The following is a 13,333-nucleotide window of genomic DNA, read 5'->3' as shown; positions in this document are numbered from 1 at the left end:
GGGGATGAATGCAGAGGCGGCGAGAATTGAGGGATGATGGGCATTCTAGTTTTCCTATAGCGAGAATATGCCTTGAAAGGACATCACCTAGAGGTATTTCCTCATTTAAGATGGTGAAATTGGCTGAGCGCGGTGGCTCATGCCTGTAATCCCAGTACTTTGGGAGGCTGAGGTGGAGCGGATCACGAGGTCAGGAGATCAAGACCATCCTGGCTAGGTGAAACCCCATCTCTGCTAAAAATACAATTAGCGGGGCATGGTGGCGGGCGCCTGTAGTCCCAGCTATTCAGGAGGCTGAGGCAGGGGAATGGTGTGAACCCAGGAGGCGGAGCTTGCAGTGAGCCAAGATCACACCACTGCACTCCAGCCTGGGCGACAGAGCAAGACTCTGTCTCAGAAAAAAAAAAAAAAAAAATGGTGAAATATATTAACAACAGCTCAATATTACTTACATGTGAACACTCAATGTCCTTCTCAACTTTGTAAAAATGAGATACTGTGATAACAATCAAAGGGGGTGGGTGGGAGAAATAGAAATAGCAGCAATATTTATAAGCCAAAAGACAGCTGTTTTAGAAAGATTTCTTAGGTGGTAAGTGAAATTCCAACCCAAAACTTAAGTTTCAAAACAACCTTTATTCTGTTTGAAGATCTAATACAATGCATTAAAGCAACTTAAAACAAGACATAGCTCCACTGAATCTATAACTTGAACGAAATGTCAAGGAGGCACACTACCCCCACCCCCCACCCCAGTTGCCTTGTGAAGGCAAAATTACAACTGACCATGACATCCTCCCTCTCGTCAAAAGACCAACTTTATTTTAATAATGTCATATAAACAGATTTGTAAAAACATTGAACTGATTGTAGCTTTAAAAAATACACAGGTATAAATGAGTTTTTTTTGTTTTGCTCTTTTTTTAAAATATATATATTCATATATATGTATATATATATTCATATATGTGTATATATATATTCATATATATGTGTATATATATATTCATATATGTGTATATATATATTCATATATATATATATAGCAGCATCCTGGGCAGTTAATGCTATCTCATGGTGACAAGTTTCATGTTAAGTTGGATAGTCTTTCCAATTGACCCAATTCTATTTCCTCCCCACCAGTATTTTCTAGAACTAGTTTTTTACAAAATAAGAATTTGGCATTTTGGAACTTTGTCCCATGTGAGACATTGTGCTTTAAACTGCCCCTTTCTAAAAATGACCCTAAACTCAAACGGATCTCAGGGTCTGCGATTCAACTAACTTGGATACCATGCATAGCAAAAGCACAGTTGTTAAAACCAGCAGAATCTTTCTTCCAAAGGAACATCAGTAGGACTTCCCCAACATGTTACTAGTTCATAACCAGCTATATGACAAAGCAATTGGTTCCCCACAGTGACAGCTCACATAAACACATTTTGACTCGACACACTGAAAACAAGGATTTCCAAGCTAAGGAAGTCATCTGACCAGCTCCCTAAAAGGAGTAACTTTTAAAAACACAAAAAAGCCAAAGAAATATGAACTTCTCACTTCACTTGCAAACAATTTTCATCTTTGTAAGACAAAACAAAGCAACCTCAATGGGAAAAATCCCATACACATATATAAGAATTGTACTAGACGTTTGCTTGTTATGTACTTGAACTCAACTACTGTGGATCTGTTTTGGCTGAAAGGTGTACTGGAAACACAGTCCATGCACATATACATATATACATATATCAAAAGGCCGTGAAGTTATCAGATGTTGCAAACACATGCTTTTTGCTTTTTCACGTGGTTATGATCTCTCGTGTGTGTAATGTGAGGTCCCAATGCTCCCACTTCTATGCCCTATCACAGCCTCACTGCAGCTTAGCTTCTGGCTTTATCTTTAGGATGCTACACTGGGTGGGAAAAACTGATGTATGGATAAAATCACATATCAGGAGTGCCTCTGCTGTTATCTATGTATACTCAGCCGTTCAGACTATTGTTAGGAGGACTGTCTGATGAAACTCAAAGTGCCCGGCTAGCAAAATACCTAAAAAGACAAATGCGGTAAGCAAGCTACACCGCAATCAAAAAGGCATTGGGCAGAATAGGTCTGGTGTAACTCAGTCATATGGAATGATGAATCCTACTTTGCTGTTCAATGAAAAGATCTATTGCACTTATGTTTGTGAGATGCAAAAATAAGGCAACTGCCTAAATACCATGTCATCTTGCAAAGACTGTTGAAGCAAAAATTCACAAAACTGCAGCTTTTAATAAAAATAGTCAATCTCAGATCTTATATTTTAGAAATAAAAATTTGTATGTAATAGCATACATGTGCTACCAAAGAAAACTCACAAACCTAGTTTAAAAACTATTAACCAATTAACTGTTAGACTTGTGTGTGATCTAGAAGGATATCACAATAACTTTAAAGCAGAGACACAGACTAAACCAGGGAAATCATCTGTTGTCTGGCGATGAGAGGGAGATGGTCAGATCAGTGAAGTCAAGTTTGAGGGCTAACAGTCTTGCTGTAAGACTGACTTTTGCTTAAGTATGAGTAGCTTCATGTAAAGAGGAAAAATACATTCTACAGATGATTCACTCAGCTGCAAGACTGATTCTTTCAAAAGGAACAACATTAAAAAACAAAGGAACAGAAAACCCTCACCCTAGTACTTAAACAGAAATATAGCTGTGGGTAAATCTAATATGGAGAAAGGGAAATTTGAAATTGCAAGATTTCATTTAAATCTATTAGGGTAGTGACCATATTATGGTTGCTAATTAGTCTTTATTCCTCCTAACACATGTACAGTTCCTACTGAACATACCAGCTTTTGCAGATCTAAATCAGGAAGAGAGATCTCTCACTCCTGCCCTAAACGGGAAACATTATGCTAACTATGCTTCCTTTCCCCCCGTAGTGAAGCACATACAATGATTAGGATGAATGAGAAGGACTGCCACTTGGATTCCTGCAATGGCCATGACCTTAGCGAGCTCCACACAGTCCAGAGCAGTGACAGTACGATTGTGTCCATTTGCTTTATGTTCTAAACCGAATGGAAAGCTAGGAGTAACCAACATCCCACCAAAAGTATTTTTTCAGATCATGCTTTTTTTTCCTAAAATGAGTATTTGCTGGTCGTGATGGATGGTCCAATGTGACAGAGATCATCCCTTTAAACCACTGTTCTAAACAAAGGTGAGCATTGTTCCAGGAACCCAAAAACAAACGTGGCACTTCCTTCCTAAGAACTGAAATACCTGACCAGTCACACTGTGTTAGTTACAGTAGGTTTGTAATTGTCATTAATTGATAACTAGCAAATCAAAGTGAGAAAAGACTGAAGTAGAAGAAGCAACTTCACTTTGCAGTTATTCACTTCTCCGTAAATCATGAGAAAGACAAAGTGCATATAACCTTGCCTCTCCCTCCCACCACCCGACCTGATACATCCCTTCACTACATTCCCCCCTCCCTAGATTCAAGAAGTTCACAATTCTTTATGAAATAAACATTGCCAGGTACCGTATTTTAAGAGTCTTAAAACAACATTGTTGGACTCAGCAATACTTTGTCATATTCATATATCTTTTTCTTTTTTTTATTGAATAAAGCAGCTTTGAAGCTTATCAGGCACTGCCCAACAAAACAGTCCAAAAAAAATCTGTTATGAACTTTTTAACCTTGGGCTAACAGCCAAGTACTCTGTACAAGAAAAACTGTAAAATATTTCATAGTTTTAATTCTGAAGCCATTTTTTTTTACTGGCATCCTGTACATTTCTTTTAAAAAAGGATAACAAAAATGAATATTAACAAAAATCCAGGACAACAATATTTTCAAGCAACAAAAACTGGGGCGGGGAAGCTTATTCTGAAGGTACATTTAAAACTGAAATAACAACTTAATGAAAATTAAGAATTGCATAGCGCTGTGAATTTAGCCTTCAGCAAAACAAAACAGAAGCTATTTGGTATTGATACAAATCCATCTATTTGATAGTTAGTCATCCAATATTATGTACATATTTTATATACTGAATGTCATTTTATGTCCTGTTTTCCAAACTCCATTTTTCTGTTGCTGGGTTTTTGTTTTTTGACAAGTTTAAACACTTTCTGGCACTTTCTATGACAGAATTTCTTCTGAACATACATGAACTGACATTCTCCCAAAGCGTCCCTTGTGAGTGGAAGTGCCTTTCTGCTACATATCGTTCATTTGTTAGAAAATGAAATAATCCACAGTGCGATGTGTCTGGGTCCACCGTGCACAGCAACATCCAGGCTAAACCAGGCTGGACCGAACCTTCTCAGGCCAGGATTCTTCTGCCTCTCTCTCCTCCGCTCTCCACAGTCCCAACTTTCAGCTGGTAAAGCTTCAGAAAGCATTAACAAGCACCATGGTTAAAGGCCTCTTTGTCCCTGCACGCAGAGATTTTTGCATTTCTTTTTCTCTTTGTGTTGTATGTGGTTGTGGCTTTAAATTAAACCAAAGAAAAAAAGAAAAAGAAAGAAAGGATAAGCACTCCAGCTTAGAAACGTGTGGTCATCATACAGCCCTAGGCTGCATATCTTCCCCTACTTCTTTTTTTGTCAAAGAAAGCTCTAGTCCCATCCGAAGACAGATGGCTTCGTTTCTGCAGCTCAATTCACAGATCAGACTGGAGAGGAGCCCTTTGCTTTCCAGAGGCCTCAGGGTGGCTGAACTTCAGGAGAAGGATCAGAGAGTAAGCACTTCATCGCCTCTGCTGTGCATATACTGGGTAGGCTAGTGTGACATTGAGGGAGTCGTTGTGCTGCACGAGGGAGGTGTGTTGGTAATGTAGCACCAGTTCTTTCAGAGAGCTGTACAAGTTATAGGGCTCGGCAAAGCCATAGCCAGTCGCTGTTTTGTTTATGACACAATGCTTTACTTCGCCGTCCACCCTAGAGAGGAGAGAAGAAAAACTGTCTTTTGAGCTTGCCCAAGACAATTCACAACTCTACAGAGCATGTTTAATAAAAAGCATCACTGTGCAGTCTCAACTTGGGGAAAGGGTCCTAGGTTACAGTAGACTCTTGGCCCTGTCACATGGTAGACACTTGGCTGAGTGCCTTGGGTAGGTAACCCAGCTTCACTGACCTACTTTATTTTCATCTTTAAAATGGTTTAAAGGGAAGACAACAGTAAAATGTATGTAATACAGTTACTTTGAGAAATGAAAGGAGATCATGCGTGCAATATGCTTGAGAAAATGCCTGACATGCGGTAAGCATGCAACAAATGGTAGCTTCCAACCATGATGAGGACAACTATCAGCAGTGCTCCATGACTAGCAGTGTTACTATTACTCCCAGGACAATTATTCATAGGATTCCTTCTTTCTGGCTGTCCTTGAGGTGTCTGCACAACTCTCCATCTCTGCATGTGCCCTTAGACAAAGTAAGGACAAAAGGACCCTTCTTTGCTGTAGGAATATTTCCCTCATTAAATGAAAGGCGATCATGGAGTATAACATACTTTTAGAACCATTCCCTACTAGAGGACATTAACTTCTCTGAAATGGTGATATCAGTGATCCCATGTGGGTATACCTGTCTCAAGGATAATGATCAGAATCCTTTCTCTTTTTTGACCTGTTCCTGATGAGTATTTTTCCTATGGGTGATGTTCTCACATAGATTACCTCAGATTCTAACTATAGTAGCCTTGAGAGGCAAAAAAGGCAGGCATTGCCGCTTCCATTTTAAAGACGAGAAAAAAAGGTTTAGCGACGTCTCGTGATTAATTAGCAATGAATGGGAATCCAAACCCTAGTCTTCCAGCTAAACAGTAGGTATCTATTAGACTGTATTAACATACATGTATGTTTCTATTAGACTGTATTAACATATAGTTCTGGCTAGACTTTAAAATGGTATTACGTCTGCTTTGGTTTCTCTTCTACATTACTGTACTATAAGCTTATTCAAGACTATTTCAAAACTCAATGAATGAATGAATGAAACATCTCTTCATGAGATGTTGTGAAGAATAGTTTGCTGGAGATACATACACTACAGAGCAGGCGTAGCAGCCCTGTTTACTGCTCTCCCGGACAAGAAAAGTGCCATCTCGCTTCCCTCGCAACAGGTTTTCAGCTTTGTTTCGGTTGCTGCTTCCAACATTCCATGTCTTCTCATCATGATGGGGTAAATCTTCATCATCTTCCACCAGCGAATATTGGCTAGGCAGGCAGGACAGAAAGTTTCTAAATGAACAGTGCCGGAGCCATCAGCCTGCCTTGCTGTCTTCCCTAGGCATACCCCCCTCACTTCCCTCTTGGCCCCTACCAAGCCAGTCAGACTGGCCATCACATGCCTGCCTCTGCCTGACCTGAGTTTTCCTCTCCTGGTATTCAGCCTCCAGTGCAACCTCCCAGGACAAAGAGTTAGCAATCAATTGTACTATTTCTGTTTTCAGGCAACCACACTCAGGTACCTAGGCAGAGTGGAAGGTATTAAAACAATCTTGTTTATCCAGTTTAGATCAGGAAATTGACTAGGAAGATTGCCAGTTTTTGAATAATTCAAACAAAGTATATACTTAAGCTTTAAAATATATTAAGCATAATTATTTTTTCTCTGGCTGTTCCAAAAATATTTTGGGATTTTTCAGATGTTCGGGGACATCATTATGGACACAGAGTTGTTTCACAGCATTATGAGTAAAAATAAATCCTAGTCCTCCTTAGCTAAGCTTTCCTTTTTTAAAATTCTGGATAATGGCACTGAGTTTATACATTTTCTCCTACAAGATGTTCCAAACTCAGTAAAATTCCTCACTTGTTCTAAAAACAAAGCAAGTCATGCATTTTCCTAAAATGAGAAAAATCTTCTGCTGTCACCATCTTTAGTAACTACTTACTCTTCAGTGTTTTCATTGCCCAACCACTCGTTCAACTTCTTTTGCCGAACACCTTTTTGAGTCAACCACCTGAAAAACAGTTGTGAAAAAAGAACGCATTAACTCATCCTGAATTGTAGCAATCACCAGTTATTCATGTATAGGATTCCATTTCAAATACTTACATCAAGTATTGGTCTCTCGTCTTTCTCAGCTGGATAAGGTCTGGTTTAATGCTGTTCATACGTTTGTCAATTTCTCGATACTCAGCTGCCTGCTTCTTCAAGTCTTCTTCCAATCTTCTCCTACTGTCAATAATTTCACTGATTCGAGACTTCAACTTATCATAATTATGCATAATCCTGCAGGCAAAAGAAATGCATTTGTCATTATCTGGGTACGTCATGAACAGTCCCCAGAGTTTATGAAAAGTTTCACTATGGTTTCCCAGCAGTTTTCCTCAGGTAAAGCGTGGCTTCTCTTCCTGTCATTTTTAAATCATTCAAACCACAGAAAGTGAGATCATTTTTAAACGGTTTTAGAGGATTTTGGTTATCTCTAGCACAAGAACAAGGGAAACAACCATGGTTCACTAACCTTTGTATTTCTTTCTCATTGCCCTCACGTTTAAACTTTTCTATGTATTCTTTGCTGTAGCGCTCCTGGGTCTGGCACTGTTCTTCAAATATTTTGATGGTTTCATTAAATGCTTCAATAGCTGTCCTTTTCATTTGGATTTCCTGCAACATAATTTTAAAAAGATAATGTCACACCTTTCATAGAACAATTTCTTACTGCAAGACACTACCAGGACATTTGATCTGTATTATTAGCAGAGTGGGACTCAAATTCATAAAATCCATTAAAATAGTATCCCAGAAACAAATATTTCTTCTGGAGAATCTATGAAAAATGATTGCTTGGCAATTTCCCATAGTTTTTATCTTCCTAAAAGCTATTGTAGTTTCTATAGCATCTCTGTTGTTTTCTATTCCCTCTGGCATTCCCAGATACATGAGTGACCAGTGAAGAGTAAGGGTCTAGAAAAACACAGCAGTAAATGTAGCCCTTCCTTTTTGTTGCAGGATATATATTAATGCCTAACTCTCCGTTTCAGGGATTAGACAAGTCTGTGAAACTTCCAGTTATTACTAACTTCCAATCTAAATAGGATCCTTCTATCAGGAATTAAATCAACTTGAAACGCAGTGACTGCTTCAGGTATCACGTGAACTTAATTTATTATTCTGATACTTAAAATTTTTGGTTTAAAGGTTTAGAGATATGCTAGAATAATCAACAATGATTCACAAATAAATGATCTCACCCCCACTTCATTCATAAAAACCTTTTAAATTCTTTTTTCCATGTTAGTCTTTAAAAACTAAGAGTTCTAAACTTTTAATCTGATTTTCATAGAAAACTCACCTGGGATGTACGGGTATATTCTTCATATAATCTATCATATTCTCTACTTTTTTCTTGAAACTGAGTGTTATATTCATGTAATTTTTTCCCTACAGCTTCAATATTATCTTCTTTGACAACTTGATCCTAAAAAGATTAAAATAAATTCAATGGATGAGGTATTTAATCAAATAACAACTGTTTAACAAAATAGCTGACATGGAAACATCTTTAAAATTGCAATTATGTAATTACAAATGTAAAGTTTTTTAGACTTGATTACATGTAATTCATCTGTTTCAAATGTTTTCTAAGTATTCAAATATCTTGTCTAAACATCGTAACTGGATAATTCATTCAGTTTTTATTACCTGTTGGTATTTGGATACTGGATAAAGTAATTTCACATCCAGCTTGGGATTATACTGAGCTAGAGATTCATTCCGGTAGTGGTTTATTAATTCAACCACAGAATTGAAGGTTAATGGGTCAGAGAAGCCATATTTCCCATCTCGATGAAATATTTTGATTAATTTGTTATTTCCCCCTTTCCTGTAAAAATAATATAAAAATAAAGGTATTAACATTTTCAAATAAAGAAATATGTTTTACTATCAGCCCAAAACCCTAATTTCAGCTATATTCCCCGGCTTACCTTAGTGTAAGAGTATAATCACCATGCATTTTAGTAGATGCATCTCGTACCAAAAAGGTCCCATCTGCTGTATCTCGAAGTTTTTCATTCACTTCTTCCCTGAAATGAAAACACAAAACAATGCTCATCTTAAGGTTCAGTGACCACAGATTTATATTTTTTCAAATAGACTATTTTTTAGAGCAGTTTTAGGTTCACAGCAAAATCAAGTGAAAAGTACAGTGAGTGCCCATATTCCTCCTGCCCACATAGATTTAAATGAATTGCATTTTCAGAGCTTACTAATAAAAGCTTACTAATAATTTGTTTAAATAGAAATGTCAGCAATTGCAGTCTCATCACAAACAGGTGCATATCACTTTCACTACTGGTGTATCTGTGGTACTAAGTTTTTATTTTTTCAAGTAAACATTACAATCTCTCTGACAAATGAGCACAGAAATTCATGATCTCAAAAAGGTTTCTCCAACCTTACTCCCCCTTCCCAAAGCTAACATAAAATGGCATTGTTTTCTTACTGTGTTAGACAAGAATTCTTAGAGTTGTGCTTAACAGATAGAGTGCCTTCAAACTCTGTCAATAATGAAACTTCCCAGGTATTTAATTTCCTGTGGCATCCAGCACCCACAGTTCTCCAGCGCTCAGTGACTTTTTCTGGTCGTCTTTGGAAGAGAACCAACTATGCTTCATGCTTATGTTGGATGATATCCTAAAAATGGAACTTAGCAAGCTGGTGCTTTTCTTTCTCTTAATCTAAAACTCTCTGTATCTAGTGAAAACGAAGTTTCTGTAGCCTTACCTCGAGATATCTCCCCAGTACCATTCAGCATCTTGTAAGGACATATTGTTATTCATACCGTTGTTGGCTACAGTAGTGGGTTTTGGTGGTTTAGGAGGCAGTGCTGCAGATGAAAAAGAAAAAGTTGTTCACAATCCCAACTACATTAGAACTAAATTTCTTTAGATGAGTACCTTTACTTTGAAAAAATCAAAAAATTAGAGTAACTGAAATATACAGCATTAGTTCACAATTCCATGCAATATGGAAGAGAATTTTCTTAAAAAAAAAATATTTCAGAGCATGGCTCAAAAAGAAATGAAACTGAAAAGGAGAAAAGAGACAGAAACTTAGAAAGTGACAAATAAATTGGGCTGGCCATGTGAATAAATTTCAAAGTAAATCCAGAGTCATGACATTCTATACTTCTAGATTCTAGTTATATTAAAGTTTCATGCCTGGTCAAATCCATCTACAGTAAGAAACTATGAACATATGAGTAGCAGGAATAACATGAGTTGGCTTTAATTTCCTCCTCTTATTTAATTATGAAAGACAGATTTGGTGTCTGTCCTCCACAAACGCTGTTGCAGTAATAAAAAGGCTCATCTACAGCAGTATGTTTTCTACAGCAGTATGTTTTAAGAGGAGGAATTGGGTTTCTCTAATCTTAGTATTTCAGGCACTGTTCTGCAAAAAGCCACTTTAAGAAACTCTCATCTGTGCCCTAAATCTCTTTAGTATTTATGTTAATATTCTGTTGGACAAATTGTGCTCTATATGCCAGGTATGATTAAAAACCATATCCCCCTTCCTCAATGTCAAATCAGTATTCATATATACCAATTGGTGACAAATAAAAGACTGCAATATTCCTGAATATCTTAAATGGGGGCAGGGGAGCTAATATTGGAATAAAACAACTTAGGAAACAAAACAAATCTAGGATTTTTAGGTAAATTCTGTCATAAGTTTTAAAGCACTGTTACTATTTTAACTTATGCAAAAAATGATTTCAGTTATCTACCAAGAATATTTTACAGACTAACAATAATGGAACATCAACTTCCTTTTTCATTATAATATCTTAATATAAGAGAGGACAAGCAAAGTCTCAATATCTAGAGAACTGAGTTGTAATCACTGCTACATTTTACATGCTTTCTAAAGTACTGTTATCACTGCAAAGTGCCACACTGTTCTCATCCACTGGCAACAGAGAAAAGCAGCACAAAGGATGCATCATTTTAATTACAGGGACAATATCCCACAACATAACTCACCCAGGGAAGGATCTCGATTAACAAAAGACACCAGTGAAAAACTGGAGTTCAATTCATATCCATTCAAGTAAGAATAAGCATTTACCACACACAGCCTGAGCTGCTTGATTCCAGACAGTCAAACAATCTGTTTAATTCTTAAGCCATGAACAAACTAATTTTTATCAATGAAACAAATTAATAAAAACAAATCTAAAAAGGATATTTTTTACAGTAGCTTTCAAAAAATTAAAAAGCCACGAAATTAACTAATTCTAATACCGCAGTATTACCTGGTGGGTCCATTTCTATATAAAACATCAAGTCTGTGCCACAATTTATATCTGTCTTGGCATATTCTAAATCCAGGTCTTCCATATTCCAAACAGTATTGTACATTTGTGCAAGAGTTTCCTTGGCTGAGCTCAGTTATAAGAAAAGAGTCCGGCTTTCTTTGTAATGGTGTCTTGGAATTCATTTTAAAACCTATAAGGGGCTGCACTGAAACCTATTACATCACACGCCCCAGCCAATCAAGTCAGAAAAATGTCACCAGACCACTCCTGCTTCATCGGTTCTCTTCTATACCAGCCTTAATATAATGCCAACCTCACTGGGAAGCTACATTTAAGAGAACTGCAATATATACACGCTCATCCTTTCAAAAAGGTGTTTAATTTGACTGTTCTCCTCCAGCAGCGAGTTTTCTAATTCCTTGTTTATTACTCCTTGCAGCATGGTACGCTCTGCTGTTGGCAGGTTGACAAAAGCTGATATGCTGCAGCTCCGAGCTTTTCTCCCCACTTAGTGCATCTGGGTTTATAGATAGCCCAGTCATTCCTTGGTTTAAAAATCTTACAGAGGCATTAAAAGGGTATACTGAAGCTATATTTTATAGTCCTCAGATCTCTCTCATGTATAAGAGAAGCAGAACGGACTACTCGTGGTATTTAATTTCGGTCCTCCGTAATTCACTGAAAACCTAGAATTTAAACACTGTCACAAATGTACCATATTAGAAAGGACAGTTAAAAGAAAATGTGTAGATAAAATGTCCTCCTCTACCAAACATTCCAAAGTTAAAACTAGACTTTATAGACTAACAATGAAAATTCTGAATAGGAATGCAGATGCCTATTAGCAGAAATAATAAACGTAATTGTCAACATTATTAATGAGAATTTTAATGTGACTGCCTAAAAAAACTGGGCAAAGAAAATGCTTCTTCCAAAAAGAAAGAGGCTATAGGTCAGAATGCAGAGTAGAGGTATATTTATCTTTGCAAAATGTTTCACTGATGAACCCATCTTTACTACTAATACTGCTTGAACGGGAAGATGATGTAATCACTTTTTTTTTTTTTTCTTTTTCCCCTCTATCTCAAATGCCTCACTCCGGGACAATTATTCCTTCTTAGCACCACTTAATATAAATAAATCAATTTTGGTTCTTCAAAGTCATTCTGCATATAATTCTGTCACCCTTATAGGAGCCTACTGTACATTCTCATTGTGAACCAATCTCTCTTTACATTCACAATATTATGATGGCAGGGGGAGGGCTCTTCCCCCACGTAAATGTGGCTCATTTAAAAAACTATAGTGGGCTCTGTGATCTATGTACACATGTATGTCACATATGTGTGTGACCATTTAAAAAACACAGAAACCCTTGAGACTTTCTGTAAAATTTGGGATCATAAAATATACGAAAAAGCAGACCAAAGGCAAGGCATTCTGTTCTCTGACGTCCCCCGTCTAGTTTAATTCATTTTCCCATTATTGGGAAAAGCAGGCTCACCTTGTCCCCTCCCACCCTCTCCCACTTTTCTATTTGCCTAAGTTTAGATAAACCTGAACTCAAATTCAAATAAAAATGGTAAAAGTGGCGTTGTGCCCTCAGATAAGATTCAGAAAAACATTCTTTTTTAGTTTAATGAAAATGTCGACCCTCCCCCAAAGCAAGGAGACAAGTTCTCCGAGCAGCTGTGGCCGGTGTAACAGCCCAGAGTACCAGTCCGTGCATTTGGGAACCGTCGGTGCAAACCAGTCTGGCTGTTGGATTTGCTGTGGCAAAACCCAGGGAGAAGGCAGGGAGACAGGTGATTTTCCATGGTCTCTCCAAGCCCTGGCCTGGCACCAACTTCCAACCAAACACGTTGTAATTAGTACCTTCTTCCTGAACTTCCAACCTAAACCCTATCTTTCCCAGCCACTGTCCCTCTCGAGGACAGGGGGAGTGTCTCCCCTAATCTCCCATCTGTCCTCCCCAGGCAGCGCTTACAGGGGCGCACGCACACACACGTACTCCAAGACAAACTACAGAAAGGCACCGCTCAGATAAACCAC

The 13,333-nt window shown here is 37.7% G+C and overlaps 1 protein-coding gene across 4 annotated transcripts in view; it reads right to left on the bottom strand.

Annotated features, from left to right (window-relative positions):
- Positions 1 to 996: 996 nt before the first annotated feature.
- The window catches only part of PIK3R1 (phosphoinositide-3-kinase regulatory subunit 1), an 84,431-nt gene continuing 72,094 nt past the window's right edge, over positions 997 to 13,333 (bottom strand). For 3 of the 4 annotated variants that reach the window (XM_033179750.1, XM_033179751.1, XM_033179753.1), the window contains 9 exons: positions 9,745 to 9,847; positions 8,946 to 9,044; positions 8,662 to 8,842; positions 8,312 to 8,437; positions 7,481 to 7,623; positions 7,069 to 7,245; positions 6,905 to 6,973; positions 6,054 to 6,224; positions 997 to 4,944 (listed from right to left, as the gene is read on the bottom strand). In XM_033179750.1, coding sequence (XP_033035641.1) covers positions 4,755 to 4,944; positions 6,054 to 6,224; positions 6,905 to 6,973; positions 7,069 to 7,245; positions 7,481 to 7,623; positions 8,312 to 8,437; positions 8,662 to 8,842; positions 8,946 to 9,044; positions 9,745 to 9,847 — 1,259 coding nt within the window. In that variant the 3' untranslated portion in view covers positions 997 to 4,754. Of the gene's footprint in view, positions 4,945 to 6,053; positions 6,225 to 6,904; positions 6,974 to 7,068; positions 7,246 to 7,480; positions 7,624 to 8,311; positions 8,438 to 8,661; positions 8,843 to 8,945; positions 9,045 to 9,744; positions 9,848 to 11,278; positions 13,329 to 13,333 lie in introns of those variants that run through there. The other variant, XM_033179752.1, reaches the window with a different exon arrangement.

The sequence above is a fragment of the Trachypithecus francoisi genome, unplaced genomic scaffold (assembly GCF_009764315.1).
Source record: "Trachypithecus francoisi isolate TF-2019V2 unplaced genomic scaffold, Tfra_2.0 Lachesis_group2, whole genome shotgun sequence".
NCBI lineage: Eukaryota > Metazoa > Chordata > Mammalia > Primates > Cercopithecidae > Trachypithecus > Trachypithecus francoisi.
The sequence above is the reverse complement of the archived record's forward strand: the minus strand, read 5'-3'. Positions and strand labels throughout refer to the sequence as shown.